Source organism: Daucus carota, chromosome 2 (assembly GCF_001625215.2).
Source record: "Daucus carota subsp. sativus chromosome 2, DH1 v3.0, whole genome shotgun sequence".
In the NCBI taxonomy this organism is placed as follows: domain Eukaryota; kingdom Viridiplantae; phylum Streptophyta; class Magnoliopsida; order Apiales; family Apiaceae; genus Daucus; species Daucus carota.
The window spans coordinates 39,506,417-39,523,365 of record NC_030382.2 but is presented as its reverse complement, the minus strand read 5'-3'; the positions used below and the strand labels follow the sequence as shown (position 1 = coordinate 39,523,365).

Sequence of the window (16,949 nt, the reverse complement as noted above, 5' to 3'; positions counted from 1 at the left end):
TGACAAGAACTAACAATGAAATGTTATTGCTCTCACCTAATTTTCTATACTGGGGTTATACTAGGTGTGCAACAACTCAATAAACTAATCATTTTTTTATTGGTTTGTTAATTAGTTCATGCAATTTTAAAGAGAAAACTTTAGAGAAGATATACCTGATGTGCAACATATTGAACGTCTGCCACACTTCCACTTCGAGAAGCAATCTGGAAGGCACTCTTAAGACGGCCACAGACAACACAAGCCAACACCTTCCTGCAAGATCGTAACAGGAAATATCAGAATTAATAACAATAGGAAACAATGTTGTGAAACACAATAACATTCTGCTAAAGCAAACATTATACTGCTCCGCCACCAAGATGTTAAACATTGGAGCACTCTTTTCAATTCAAGGTGTGTTCTCGAAGAACATGACGAGAGCAGCAACTCAATTACCTGTGACTACTAGTCAACATGTCAATGAGGCGATCTGGTCGTTCCTTATGTTTATTAGCGTAGACATTAATTGCTGCCCCTAAAACCTACAAAAAATAGGACACCAATAATGGAAAAGATCCCAAGACTTAGTTTAACATGGAACAATCACATTTATTGCATACCATGTAAACATACTAATCAAGTGAACAATGAAGAGAAAAAGGCACTACTTGACAATAAGGTCCAGTTAGGATCACCAGAAAGACAGATAGCCTTTAACACATGTACAATTTACTTGTGAGTAATAGACTGATTAGAGAGAAGTCTACTTAGTACATATAGAACAGAAAAGTATCACTGCTATAATTTCTTAAAGTATAACTATGTTCCAAAATTCATGTAGTACTTTATAAGAAAACATGAATAACCCATTTTCATTCCCATGCCTTCCATCTGAAAGTTATCAGTTCAAAAGATATCGGGCAAACAAAAAGAATAAGACTTGAATCTTGCATCCATTAGAATTCACGAATGGCTTGTAAGATACTAAAAGAATATAGAGATGCCACCAAAAATATTAAAAACCTGGTCCCATTCATCATCTTCAATTGTGCCTTTAATGTTTCTGAAAAATTCTGTCAGTTGCCCTCCCTTTTTCCGCTCGGCAAGTGATGCAGCCACTCCAGCATAGATATCAACAGCTGGGAAAGTATTTTCTTAGATTTAACAGGATATCGAAGCTAAAAAACAATCATATTATAATGCCTTTATAGCTGCAATTGTCTACCAGGAAGAGTGAACTCATATATCACTTGGAAGGCCAGGTCGAAATTCTTCTCCACCAATGCCTCAGCAATTACACACCTTCTCCTGCATGGTTTCCATGAATATAATTTAACTAACTGTCTAGACATCTTAGGCAACTTCTTTGCTTCTATATGTAACTTATATTTATTGAGATGTTCCATGTTCATATATTTTAGAAAAAACTACTATCCAGGTAAGTCAAACTCATAAAGTGTCTGAAAAACTATGTACATAGTCCCATTTGATGTGGGAGTCTGTTGCACTGGATTCAACCTTTATATGGACTGAATATAACTGGCTCCCTTAAACTCTGATTTTCTCACTCACTGTTTGAGCAATGTGTCGCCACTGATCAGTAACACTAATTTTATAGCAAAAAGGTTCCATTGTTTTAATAGTATCTGGTGTAGGCAGTTTAGTGTGTATTACAAATGTAAGTTGTGTCTTCATAGTCGATCAAAGTTAACTTGTTGAACATTATTAGTTTTGTACTAACAATTTCCCAAAGTAACATGGGATAGAAGCATTGTTATTGAGTCGACGATTAGTCGGGGAGTCGGGCAATATAATAAGTCGAGGAGCGACTGGATACTAGTCCACGGGTTTTACCCGACCCGACCTAATTAGGGTTTTTTTTCACTACACTTACATGACAATATGACATAGAATAGAGTTTGCACCTCTCTTAAACTCATCTGCAATGGCGACTTCATCTCTTTCTCAGTTGGCGGTGGAGGCAATCCGGTAAGCTTTTCTCCATTTATCTTTCTTTGTTACTGACTCCGTCTCGTATGTATATACATACATACACACACGTGTGTATATACACGCTGGCCACTGTACAGTTTTTAATAACAGTTTTAATGTTTTTTTTTTTACTTTTTTGTATCTTTTGTTTTAAAAAATTACATTCTGATTGTTTTACTCCCTAAACACAAACTTAATACCCCATTTAGCTTTACCAGACTAAAACGTAAATGGAAAAACAATTAAAAATGAGCATGCTATGTGACACCAGACCCTTGTTCCTATCCAAAAATATTGTAGACCCTTGTAGGTTATGTATTGCCAAACCCTAATTTGATATTTGGTGTCTTTTTACACAATCTACAAGGGTCAACGATATTTTCAGAGGAACAATGGTCTGACGTCACGTGGCATGCTCAATTTTAAATTGTCTTTCCATTTATATTTTAGTCTGGTAAAGTTGAATGGGGAATCAAGTTCGCGTTTAGGGATGGCATAAAATCAGAATGTTTTACAGTAAATTCTGATTGTTTTACTCTGTTTTTTCCTAATGCTTTGTTTTTCTCCTTTGTTTCCTAAACTGTCCTAGACACTCCTGGACAGTGCATAAACTTGTGATTTTTGCTCCTGTTTCCTGGACAGTGCATAAGTTCATTTGTATTAGTCTTACTTCCGTATTAGTCGCTTATGTATTGTTATATGTGTTTCTTTTATTTTTATATGAGTTGAGTGGTGGGATGCTTATAGAGGTCGTGCAATTGAGCTTCAATTATTTGCAAAGCGTGTTGTTGGTTTATGTTATTCATCTTTTGTGAACGGAACTGTAGTACATTTGAATTCGTATGTGCCAACTGATAAATTTTCTAATTAGTTATCAAGTATTAGTAGTTGCAAATTTTAATGTTGATGAGGATGTGGAAGATGACTGTGGTGTACCTCCCGATCCGATTCATCCTTGAGGAATACTCAAGATGGAGGTGAAGATTTCCATGACTTTGAGATGGATGATTATGTTTGATTAGTTTATTTCACTCATCTATTCTGTTTTTCTTAGCTTAGGGATGCTTGACTTTTGGTATATGAACTAATTGTCCATTACTTTTTATTTGAAATATGAAATTAATGTGTTTTATCTATATTATATAATCTTTACTATATATATATATATATATATATATATATATATGTTAGATATAATTGATGATTACTGATGTTCTTAAGGTTTGTTTTAGAACAGGAATCATCAGAGTTTAAACTGGAAGCTGATCAGAGTTTAGCAAAGTCTGACAGAGTTTAGCAAAGTCTGACAGAGTTTAATAAAGTCTGATCAGAGTTTACATAGTCAAGACTCGACAGAGTTTACACGTGGAAAGAGCTCAGAAGCGGATATACTTCAAGGAAGGATAGAAGCTGAGGAGTGATTTGCTGACTATGGAAACTAAACAGAAAACTGGAGCAATCTTTGATTGATAGAATTCATAGCTGATTTATAGGATATCAAATCAGAGATTGATTTTGTAACTGTGTCTATATAAACACAGATTAGGGTTACTCTATAGGAGTTGAGTTATCGAGTATATTGTTAAGAACCCTAGCAGCTCTTAGTGATACAATATAAATCACTGAGAGAGTGTTTGTAACCTTCAAAGCTTTGTGAATATAAGAGTTTACTGCTTTCAATCTCTTATATTGTCTTACTGTGTTACAGATTGTGATAGCTATATCAGATTATATAGTGAATTTATAGGACCTAACAAGTGGTATCAGAGCCAGCTCTGTTAAGAATACTACAGTGAGATCTTAAACACAATCATGTCTGAAAAATCACAAGCTTCATCCTTTAGAGTTCCAATCCTTAAGGCATCTGAATATCCAGTCTGGAAAGAGAGAATGATAATATTCTTAGACTCTGTTGATCCAGAATATCTTGACAGGATCTTTGATGGACCACATATGCCCACCAAGCTCTCTGTTGGGCTTGCTGATGAACCTCAGAAGATGGTCCCAAAAGAAAAGAAAGATTATACCCCTGAGGACATCCTGTCAATTAGTAAAGACTCAAAGGTGAAACACCTTTTGCACAGTGCTCTTGACAATGCAATGTCTAATAGGGTAATTGGGTGCAAAACTGCTAAACAAATCTGGGATGCTCTGGAAACCAGATGTCAAGGAACTCAGGCCATTAAGAAAAACAGAAAAACAATCCTTACACAGGAGTATGAACACTTTGACTCAAAATCTGGTGAGTCCCTGACAGATCTGTATGACAGATTTGTCAAACTGCTGAATGACTTATCTCTGGTGGACAAGGAATATGATCTTGAAGACTCAAACCTCAAATTCCTTCTAGCTCTTCCTGAAAAATGGGATTTGAAAGTCACTACAATAAGAGACAATCTTGATCTTGGAGAAATGTCTCTTGATGATGTTTATGGAAGATTGAAGACCCATGAACTTGAAATGGAGCAAAGGAGCAAACGTCATGGAGGAAAATCAAAGTCTGTTGCTCTGAAAGTTCAAGAGGAAGCTGCTAAGAGCAAAGGAAAAGCTCATATCACAAAGTCTGACATTGAGTCATCAAACTCTGATGACTCAAACTCTGATGTTCCCTCAGACTCTGAAGAAAGTGACGATGAGATGATGCAGTTAGCAGCATTGATGGTGAAAAGCTTCAAGAAGTTGGCCTACAAAAAGTTCAACAAAGGCAAAAGTTTTTCAAGAAAAGACAGAAACTCTGACAGAGTTTATGACAAGAAGAACTTTAAAAAGAATGAGGGCAAAGAAGGAAAAGCTGGAAAAGCTGACAAGTATACCTGTTTCAACTGTGGTGAAAAGGGACACTTTGCATCTGAATGCAAGAAAGCCAAGAAGGAAAAAGAAAAAGCCTTTATCACCAAGAAAGGAAACTGGACAGATACATCTGATTCAGAAGAAGAAGTCAATTATGCTCTGATGGCAAACACTGACAACAACTCTGAATCTCCTGCTAAGGTACCTCATTCTACTCTTGCCTTTGATACTGAAGATATAACTGAGTTAAGATTGTTTCTTAAAACTTTGCATACCAGCTTTAGAGATCAGACTTTAGAAAATGAAAGATTAAAATCTGAAACTCTAAGTGTAAAGAAAAGAAATGATTATCTTGAAAAAGAATTAGTTCAGATGTTGGAAGTTCAGAAAGAAAGAGATGATGCTGTCATTATCAAAGATGAATTATTAAAGAGGTATGCATCTCTTCAATCAGAACTTGCTAAGGAAAGGGAAATTATTAAAACATGGACTAATTCAGGCAAAACTACTCAGGATATCTTAGGTAGTGGAAACTGGAAGAAGGGACTAGGTTACACTGATAACTCAGAAGCTGAGTCATCAAAAACAGAGTTTGTTAAAACTCAAAAACCTAAGGTTAAACCTGTTAAATTTGTTGTTGAATCCTCTAAGAATAAACAATGTAGACCAAAATCAGAGATTAACAACAATTTAAAATCTGAAAAGCCCAAACAGGTTAACATAGGACTGATGACTCAGAAACAGCTTAAACATAAGCTTAAAGAGGTAAAGTCTGATGACAAAAACAAGGAGCCTAGGAAAAATAGAAATGGCAAGATTGGAATAGACAAGAGTAATAACTACATGCCTGTTCCAAATGCACCTAGGAAGACATGCCATAACTGTGGTAATACTAATCATCTTGCTAATTTTTGCAGGAAGAACAAGGACATTAACTCTTTACCTACAAAGTCTGGAGTTAGAAAAAGTAGTATTAGATATAAACCACAAGATCCATGTTTTCATTGTGGTAGTTTATGGCATTCTATTTATACTTGCAAAGAATATCATAGTTTGTATTATGATTATTATCAATTGAAACCTTCTTTGAAGAAGTTTAATAAAAGCTCTGCAAGTACAAAATCTGTTTCTAGTACAAACTCTGTTGCAAAGTCTGTTAGCTCAAACTCTGATAATAATACCGCTGCAAAAGCTAACAAACTTAATAAGGCCAAGGGATCCAAGCAAGTCTGGGTCCTTAAAACTAACAATTAGTGGTCTTTGTGATTGCAGGGCAACAGGAAGAATATTCTAGTCTTGGACAGTGGATGTTCAGGACACATGACTGGAAATAAGGCCCTGCTGTCAGAGTTTGTGGAGAAGGCTGGCCCAAGTGTTTCTTATGGAGATGGCAACATAGGAAGGACTCTGGGATATGGCAACATCAATCTTGGAAATGTCATCATATCAAATGTAGCTCTTGTTCAAGGGCTGAAACACAATTTACTCTCTGTCAGTCAGATCTGTGACAGAGGATATCATGTTGATTTCTATGAAGAACACAGTGAGATAGTAAGCAAGTCAACAGGCAAAGTGGCAGTAACTGCTCACAGACATGGAAATATTTATGAAATCCACTTGCCTACAAACTCTGAAGGAAAAGCAATTTGCTTGTCTACAAGGATCTCTGCAGAAGAAAGTTGGAAATGGCACAAGAAGCTTTCACATCTAAATTTCAATTCCATAAATGAGCTTATAAAGAAAAAGCTTGTGAGAGGACTCCCTGAATCACTACTGACATCTGATGGATTGTGTGATTCATGTCAAAAAGCCAAGCAGAGAAAGACATCTTTCAAGAGTAAGACTGAATTCTCAATAAATAAACCATATCATCTTCTACATGTTGATCTATTTGGACCAGTCAATGTACCATCCATTGCAAGGAAGAAATATGCTCTTGTCATTGTTGATGAGTATACTAGATACACATGGGTATATTTTCTTCACTCTAAAGATGAAACAGCCTTGCATCTGATGGATCATGTGACACAACTGGACCATGGATCTGAAGACAAAGTGAAGATCATTAGAAGTGATAATGGAACTGAGTTCAGAAATTCAACAATGGAAGAGTTCTGCAAAGAAAGAGGTGTAGTGCAACAATTCTCTGCACCTGGTACACCACAGCAAAATGGTGTAGTTGAAAGGAAAAACAGGACTCTTATAGAAGCTGCCAGAACTATGCTTGATGAGGCTAAATTGCCTACTTATTTCTGGGCAGAAGCTGTTCAAACAGCTTGTTTCACTCAAAATGCAACCTTGATTAATAAGCATGGCAAGACCCCATATGAGATGGTGAAGAAGAAGAAGCCAAATCTAAAGTATTTTCATATATTTGGGTGCAAATGCTTTGTCTTGAAGACTCATCCAGAACAGCTTACCAAGTTTGATCTAAAAGCTGATGAAGGCATCTTTGTAGGATATCCTCTGATAACAAAGGCCTTCAGAGTCTACAATCTAAGAACCAAGGTGATCATGGAATCCATACATGTGTCATTTGATGACAAGAAAATCATGGGCTTAACTGATATGGATAATCATGAAGAACTGCATTTTGAAAATGAAGAAATATTCTCTGATTCGATAAACTCTAATGAGCAGTCAAACTCTGACTGTGAAAAAGATACAGCAAACTCTGATGAAAATTTACAAGTTCATGATGATGAAGCACTTGCTGAGGGGGAGCATCAGAATGTTTCAGACTCTACTCAAGATTCATCAGAGAATGCTGACTCAAACTCATCAGAGAATACTGATTCAAACTCTGATAGCACAATTGTAGGGGGAGCTACAGAGAATAATCATCAGAATCAGGAGAGCATGGATCAAGGGGGAGGATCCAATGATGAAAATGGTCAACTTCCACATGCAAGGAAGTGGACAAAATCTCATACACCTGATTTGATTATTGGAAATCCAGAAGCAGGTGTACAAACAAGGACAGCTACAGCCAATGAGTGTTTACATCATTGCTTTCTGTCACAAACAGAACCCAAAAAGGTGGAGGAAGCTCTTCAAGATCCTGATTGGATTCAAGCAATGCAAGAAGAGTTAAATGAATTTGAGAGAAATAAAGTCTGGACCCTAGTACCAAGACCTAAAGACAGATCAATAGTTGGTGCAAAATGGGTGTTCAGAAACAAAACTGACAGTGAGGGTGTCATTACAAGGAATAAAGCAAGGCTTGTGGCAAAAGGGTATTCACAACAGGAAGGTATTGATTATGATGAGACATTTGCTCCAGTTGCAAGATTGGAGGCAATTAGAATCTTTCTGGCCTATGCTGCACACAAGAAATTCAAAGTATTTCAGATGGATGTCAAAAGTGCTTTTCTAAATGGGAAACTGGATGAAGAGGTATATGTTGAACAACCTCCAGGTTTTGTGGATCCAAAACATCCAGACTATGTCTACAGGTTGGACAAAGCACTTTATGGACTAAAGCAGGCTCCAAGGGCATGGTATGAAACTCTAGCTCAATTTCTTCTTGAAAGTGGATTTACTAGAGGTACCATAGATAAAACTCTGTTTTATTTGAATCATGGTAATGATCTGCTTTTAGTTCAAATCTATGTTGATGACATAATTTTTGGCTCCACTAATGCTAAACTCTGTCAAAGATTTGCCAAGCTCATGCAGTCTAGGTACCAAATGAGCATGATGGGGGAACTCAGTTATTTTCTGGGTTTACAAGTTGAACAGACTGAAGATGGGATTTTTATAAATCAAGCCAAGTATACCAGAAATCTTTTGAAGAAATTTGGTATGCAAGACAGTTCTGCTGCAACTACCCCTATGGCAACAGCAACCAAACTAGACAAAGACACTGGTGCATCAGTGGATATCACAAACTATAGAGGCATGATTGGATCTCTGCTTTATCTGACTGCAAGTAGACCAGACATCATGTATGCCACATGTCTATGTGCAAGATTTCAGGCAGATCCAAGAGAGCCTCATCTGATTGCAGTAAAAAGGATATTCAGATATCTCAAGGGAACAACATCATTGGGATTATGGTATCCTAGAGAATCAGATTTTAGTCTAATTGGATACTCTGATGCAGATTTTGCAGGTTGCAAAATTGACAGGAAAAGCACAAGTGGGAGTTGTCAATTTCTGGGTGGAAGACTAGTTTCTTGGTACAGTAAGAAGCAGAAGTCCATCTCAACATCAACAGCAGAATCAGAGTATATTGCTGCAGGCAGCTGTTGTGCTCAAATTCTTTGGATGAAGAATCAGCTGTTGGACTATGGGTTATCCTTCTCTAAAATTCCTATTTATTGTGATAACCAAAGTGCTATTGCTATGACAGGAAATCCAGTTCAACATTCTCTGACAAAGCACATCAGTATAAGATATCATTTTATAAGGGAGCATGTGGAGGAAGGAACCATTGAACTTCACTTTGTTCCTACTGAACAGCAGCTAGCAGACATCTTCACCAAGCCATTAAGTGAAGTAACTTTTACTAGGCTGGTGAATGAGCTAGGAATGATATCAGGAACTGAGTAAACATATTGGTTAGATCTTTAAAATTTAAATTGTTAAATTTACCATATGTATTACTCACACATCTGCCATGATATACTCTGATTGATAAACTCTGATTGATATTCTCTGATGATATACTCTGATTGCTTTACTCTGATAACATTCTCTGATAACATTCTCTAAATCTTGATAAATGATCTCATTTTTATCTTCTCTGAGACAAAACACCTATGAAGATACCATGAAGCATGTTCTGAATGAGTAATCATGAATCTCAGCTAAGTTCCTTAATCCTGATCTCAATTTTGTGCTACACTAGTTCACACTATGCATGCTGATATCATTGAGACTCTACTACTTCACATATCTTAATTATAAGTGAGACTGATTAATTTAAATTTTCTCTCATATACTAGACAGTGACTATAAACTCTGATTTTTTTTATTACTTGAGACAAAACCCCCTGAAAAATAAGCATGGTACTCCTTTGAGATCTTAGATGTTAATATGACAGTGACTGGGAAGAACCAAACATTTGCTGGTATTAAGTAATTGCTTAGATTTTATAATCTATGGTGACCAGTCACAATCTCTGATTACTGGAGAAATACTAATGCAATAGTATATTTAAAGGTCGTGCCTCACTTACACTGAGAAGCGTCCTTGATGTAAAAAAAAAAAAAAAAAAAAAAAAAAAAAAAAAAAAGGGGGTTATATTATTTTATCTGAATCATCAGAGTATGTCTCAGTCTAAATTTTGAGAGTTTGCATAAATTATTTTTGTCTACCTTATAATTACGAAATTGTGAAATTTTATATTCTCTGATTTAACATGACAACACACACATTTCACAGGCACATTATTGAGCTATGGATTTTAGAACAAACTCTGATTTATTGATGAATATTCTGAAAATTATGTCTTTATTCTGAGGTTTGTAGAAATTTATTTTCTTTGACTTAAATCTCAGAGTTTAAAATTCGAGAGATTTGATCTTGATTTTTATTTCAAATATTCAGAGAATGTGAAGAGAATATGTTTCAAACGGATGTATTATTAGTGGGTTTACATGCACAACTTTTTAATAGGAGAACGTGTAATCAGCATTTATTACTGCGCATGTTTTACTGCACTCATGATGATTACTCTCGTTTCTCTATACCACTAACATTCATCTACCAGTTACATTTTGACAGGTGTCTAATTGAACAAAAAGCCCATGCGTACTCAGTTCAACAAAATCTGAAGAGTTTTTCAGATCAGATTTTATTATTCAATTTTACACTTACTCTCTACTTTCACTTTCTAACCAACACTCTTACACTCTGTTCTCTGCAAATTCAAATCTTCATCTACACACTTCCTCAAACATCTTCTTCTCATAATCTCTGATCTAATGGCCACTACAGCTTTTATCTTGGCAGGTGTTGAATTTGTTCCAAATAACTATGCAGCCATTCTTGACACTGCTGAAGCTCCAAGGGATTATCATCCCTTTCAGCGATTCTTGGCACAGAGTGTCATCGGTACAGCTCTCACCGCTCCTGCAAGACTTTCAGGAAGCCAAATCATCAGCTTTTGGAGGACGGGTACATATGACAATGGTGGTGCAGATGGATCACCATCAATTGTGTTTTCCTATGACGGGGAGGAGTATGCAGTTACTCCAGCAACTGTTCGTCAGGCACTCAACTTGCCGGAACATCCTGCATACATTACGAATGGAGATGCAAATCTCAGAACGATGATGCTTGATTTGGGGTACTACGAATCTCTGGATAAACTGGGTCAGTTGAAGCGTCCATGGCTCAATAAGGAGTGGAGTTTTTTCTTTGATTGCATTACTAGAGCTTTCCAGAAGAAATCTACCAACTGGGATGCTATTCCAATGGACATGCTCCAAATCGGGTATTCTCTGATCTATTCTACTGCTTTTGATTTTGGTAGATTAGTTCTTAGAAATATTGGTGAAAGAATGCTTGAGAACAGAAAAGTCATTTATTTCTCAAGATTTTGTCAATTGTTGTTTAATGCCACTGTTGGAGAAGTGGATTTTGATGCTGCAGATGAGATCAAGCCTTTTAAACTTCATAAAAGGGCTTTTAAGGATCTCATATCTAAAGATGAGAAGAGACCAGTTCTCAGGCCTCTGCAAATCCCAGCTCCATTCAGGGCAAGGCTGAATCTTCCTCAGGAACCACAACCACAGCCTCACCAACCCCAACCACAACCACAACCTCAACCACAACATCCAACCTCTCCCACAGTCACTAGAAAATCCAGATCATCAACTACAAAACCATCCAAATCAACAAAGTCTGATGACCAACCCTCTACAACAAAAACAAGAACCTCTGTTGATACACAAGTTCTACAGACAAAGTCTGATAAACCAACAAACTCTGAAGCCCCAAACTCTGATGTTCTAGTAAACTCTGAAGCTGCTTCTCCTCCAAAGCAGAAGAAAAGAAGAAGGCTTGTTGCAGAATATGACTTTGATGATCTTGAACCTGCACAAGATGTAAACTCTGAACCTACACCTACAACAACCAATGAACCTGCTCAGCCTAGTCCTCAACAAAAACCAGCTAGATTCAAAAGAAGGGCACACAAGCCACAGAGAGCCAAGATTCCAGAATCTGAAATTACTGATTTCACTATCCAAGAAGAGCAAACACCATCAAGTCCAATTCCTGTTGATCCTTCTCAAGCTCTGATGGTGGAACCTCTTCAAGCTGTTCCTATCACTGATGCCACACCATTATCTCCTACAACATCTCCTAAAGCAACTTCTACAGCATCTGCAGTAGATGAAGAAATAGAGTGTGATGCACAAGCTACAACTGAAGCTGGAGCAAATTTGTCTGATTCTCAAACTCCATTATCTGATCATGGTCCAATTCCTCAATCTCCAATGAAAATTCCTGAGGATGCCATTGTTCATGATACAGCTCCAGAGAACTACAGGTCTGATGTAGTTGATGAAACTGACAAAGTAGCTGTGGAAGCCTTACAATCTCTGGCTCAGACTGGTGAAGAGCCCATCAAGTCACAGTCTGAAGATAAAGGAAAATCTGCTCAGGAAAATGTGGAGAAAGTTGCAGATCCTGTTCCTGCAGATGAAAAAGCAAACTCTGATACTGAGGATGATACCAGTTCAGATACTGACAAGGATGACAATGCTGAAATCCCTTTGTCACAACAGAAATGGGAGTCTACTAGCCAGTTCAATGCAAGGCTACAAACTCTGAATACAGCCTCTGAGCCACTCCCAAGGGATCTTCAGGTTGATCCACCAAATGAAGTCTGGGATAAACTCTGGTTGAGTCACCAGCACTCCTTGGAAACACCTAAAGCTGAAGAGTTCTTAGCTATGGCAGAGAAGAAAATTACAAACTCTGATGTTATGTCAAGCCTCAAGGGCACAATTCTATATCTGAAGACATTTCATCCTGCTCATGCCCAGACATCTAAATCCATTGATAGTCTAAGAACAGAGGTGGCAAAGGTCAAGGAGACAAATGACCTGGAAAAGAAAAGGACCATCAATCCTATGAAAGAAAGTGTACAGAAGCTGGTCACTACAAATGAATCTCTTAACCAAAGGATGACCTTGATTGAATCCAATCAAGAAAAGATGTCCAAACAGCTTGAAGCTATCCAAACTTCACTTTCTCTGATCACATCCATTCTGATTCCTGATGAGGATGATGTCAAAAAGGGGGAGAGAGTAGCTCAAGTCAAATGCAAGTCTACTACTCAATCTCTGAAAAGGAAGAAAAAGGATGATGATGATGATGCTGATGATTTTACAAAGCACAAAAGATTTCAAGCAGGGACTGGTGGAAGAGTTTCAAACTCTGACAGTCAGAAATCATCTAAGCAAAGCACAAAGTCTGGTCCAACTCACAACATCACATCTGGATCTAATCAAAGACCAGTGACTGGATCAGACAAACCCATGACTGATGAAGAGCTTGCTAGATTGGTTTTTGAACAAGAAAATCCAGAAGCAAATTTGGATTTGGAGTTGATTGCTGCAGAAGAAGAAGAACTAAAGAAAGAACATGCTGAAGCAGTAAAGTCAGGAAAAATCCAAAAGCCTGCAAAGTCAACTACCAAGCCAAAAGAAAAGGGAATATTGATCAAAGAAGCTACTGTTGCTGATCAGAGTTTACCAGTCAAAAAGGTATACTCTGAAGATGAATACACCTCCAAGGGTAAAAGCAAAGTAGATGAAAATCTGGAGAAAGGCTGGGAAAAGAAGAAGCCTACAACCTCTGACAAGGATCAAGTTGTGAAGGAAAAGAAAACAGAAGCTGCAATCTCTGACAGAGCTCATGTTGCAGAACCTCAAAAAGAAAGATTGACCTCTGACACAGCTCAAGTCAATAAAGAAGCAAAGAAAGACACAGTCTCTGACAAAGCTCAAGCTGTGTTCAAACCAACAACTACACCACTGGCTGGATTTGCAAAACCTACTCTGATGACTGAAATAAGTTTTGAAAAAGGCTCAATTAAACCATTTTCTCATCAAAAGGCAGGAAGAGATAAAGGAGGGCTGGGATCCAAATATGAAAAATTTGATCAGAGTATAGGATCAAGACCAGATGACCCCTCATCTCTCTGTGCTCCCAAGACTGGGGTATTGCAAGACAAAATGGACAAACTTGATTCAGTCCAGTTGGTAAAGAATGACAGAGGAGATAATATCCTTATCTACTTCATGTCTGATGGAACAGTGTTTAGAGTGCTTGAAGCAGATCTATATGCTAAACACTGGGAAGAATTGAGATATGTATCATACATATTTCAAGTAAAGAACAAGTCAGGACAACACATCTCTAACCTGCTGAAAGATCAAATCAGAAGAAAGATGGGGATTACAGGAAATAAAAATGCTGGACCTTTCATTCCTAAATATCTCAATCATAAAGGACAGCTGGTGGAGATGAAGAAAAATTCAGCAAAGATTGAAACGATAGGTGGAATCAGAACTCTTGCATTTAATGAAGAGTCTGATAAAGCTTACAATATAAGGCTGGATAGAGACTTGAAGAAGAACAAGATCTATGATCTCAGAGCTGCAATTTATCAAACTGGAGTTTCAGATCCAGAGTTGAGAGAGATCAAGAGACAAATGATTACAGTGCTTGATGATGCTGAAAAAGAACTCCTCAGAGAGTATCTAAAGACAGCAAATGGTGTCTATGCAGCTAAGGAGTAAAGTATCTGTAAGTTTTAAAAGTTTTCTGTTATATAGTTAAACTCTGTTGCATTTGACTTAAATGTTTTGACATCATCAATTATCTGTTAACTTGCACATAATTTACTCATGCACAAGTTGGGGGAGATTGTTAGATATAATTGATGATTACTGATGTTCTTAAGGTTTGTTTTAGAACAGGAATCATCAGAGTTTAAACTGGAAGCTGATCAGAGTTTAGCAAAGTCTGACAGAGTTTAGCAAAGTCTGACAGAGTTTAATAAAGTCTGATCAGAGTTTACATAGTCAAGACTCGACAGAGTTTACACGTGGAAAGAGCTCAGAAGCGGATATACTTCAAGGAAGGATAGAAGCTGAGGAGTGATTTGCTGACTATGGAAACTAAACAGAAAACTGGAGCAATCTTTGATTGATAGAATTCATAGCTGATTTATAGGATATCAAATCAGAGATTGATTTTGTAACTGTGTCTATATAAACACAGATTAGGGTTACTCTATAGGAGTTGAGTTATCGAGTATATTGTTAAGAACCCTAGCAGCTCTTAGTGATACAATATAAATCACTGAGAGAGTGTTTGTAACCTTCAAAGCTTTGTGAATATAAGAGTTTACTGCTTTCAATCTCTTATATTGTCTTACTGTGTTACAGATTGTGATAGCTATATCAGATTATATAGTGAATTTATAGGACCTAACAATATATATATATATATATATATGTGGGTTATGATCCGCTTAGAACCCTTAGCCTAAGAAACCTTAGAATTCTTAGCTTTACTTCTAGTATTAATTAGGGTTCTATAGCTGCAAAAAAATGTTGTGTTCATGTATTATATTTTGAAATTATTTTTGAACACACACAACGATGCAAAAAACATGTATTTAGGTTGTGTTCACTTGGAGTGAATGGAATGGGGGGAGAATGGAATAAATTTTGTACTCAAAAATGGTGTTGATCAAAGAAAATGTATACAATTTTCATTCCTTCAATCATTCCATTCCTACTATTTTAACTAGAATTCTATCCCACATGTTGTGGAAGGAATGCTCATTCCATCTCTACATCATATTTCTTTACAATCTTTATCACAAAAAAATTGAACTCATTCATATTTAGTCACTATTAGCTCTTACTTTCTTCTTTCTCCATAAAATTTATATATAATTTTTCATTCCATTCTCCCCTCATTCCATTCCATCCAAGTGAACAGAGCCTTAGATTTAGATCTTGAAAATCTATTTAAAATTTAGGGTTCTGCAAGGTTCTATTTTAAGGATTGGTGCTCTCTTGAGCGCGACCCTAAACACACACACATACATGTATATCACGACTTGACTTTTTTCGACTAAGTTGGGCGACTTGTCGACTAGTCGATTCCAAGGTATCCGGGCGCCGTAATAACCATGGATAGAAGTAAACAACTTAGTCATACACCACAAACCTGAAAGTTTCTGGGTCATTTGGATTTCCAAATAAAGAGTGCTTCCACTGTGATCCATCTGCATCATGAAATGATTTTACAACATCCACCTGCAACCAAGAAGCATCCTCAATGCTAAGGTACAGATAAAACAGATTGAAAAATCAACCAATGCAAACCCTTTAACATTATACATAAATGTAAAAAGCTTGCACTCATGACCATGACCAACAAGTATATTTTCCTGCTCATCTAAAATCCAAAACTACCAACACCATCATATGTAGACCAGAACTCAAGCCACTTTTGCAAAGGCATTCTCACATTGATGGATCTTCGTGTATGGATTGACTATCTAATTCTGCTAGCATGTATCGATCTAGTGAGAATATGCATGCTAGAACATCATGCACACTTACGTCGTGATTCAGGTCATCTTTAGGATCAATATTATCAGTTTGTCTCTAGTACTCCTTCCCGTATGACCCCTTTAGTTTGTACTCTTCATGACTCTTTCCCTATATCTAGTCACTCGGCTTGCAAAGAAAACATAGATTTCTTGATGCTTACTGACACAAATTTTCATAATTGAGGAACCCATGTTGAATATCTTTTTTAAGCAAGTCATCTAACAAACTAACAGATAGCTCACTTCAACTTCAGAACCACTCCTAGAGTTTATCAATTTGACATAAATACTATATGAATAATTTTAACTTAGATCTGTAGGCATGACATTAACTGACTGAAAAATTCTTTTTCAATGCTTAAAATGTGTTGTTTTGCTTTAAATTATTTAATACTTTAAATACCTAACCTGTATGGCTAAGCGAGCAGAGAACTTGACAAGTCCTTCCTCAGAGAGCTTAGAGAGCTTTTCTGATGCACTTTTGCCACGGACGCCTTTGGTCACAAGTTTTGTGGAGTCTCCTACTTTTGATCGTGCAGACAAACCTTCATCAAAATGCATCTACACCAGAGAATTATAGATAGTAAATAC

At 36.9% G+C, this 16,949-nt stretch overlaps 1 protein-coding gene across 2 annotated transcripts in view; it reads right to left on the bottom strand.

Annotated features, from left to right (window-relative positions):
* Positions 1 to 16,949, bottom strand: part of LOC108208758 (uncharacterized) — a 42,845-nt gene that overhangs the window by 801 nt on the left and 25,095 nt on the right. The window contains exons 30-36 of one of the 2 annotated variants that reach the window (XR_010288900.1): positions 16,767 to 16,919; positions 15,971 to 16,059; positions 1,908 to 2,064; positions 1,208 to 1,290; positions 1,006 to 1,121; positions 439 to 524; positions 156 to 255 (exon numbers count right to left, since the gene is read on the bottom strand). Coding sequence is in view for 1 of the 2 variants with exons in the window: in XM_017379282.2 (XP_017234771.1) it covers positions 156 to 255; positions 439 to 524; positions 1,006 to 1,121; positions 1,208 to 1,290; positions 15,971 to 16,059; positions 16,767 to 16,919 (627 nt within the window). In the remaining variant the exon portion in view is untranslated. The remainder of the gene's footprint in view (positions 1 to 155; positions 256 to 438; positions 525 to 1,005; positions 1,122 to 1,207; positions 1,291 to 1,907; positions 2,065 to 15,970; positions 16,060 to 16,766; positions 16,920 to 16,949) is intronic. The other variant, XM_017379282.2, reaches the window with a different exon arrangement.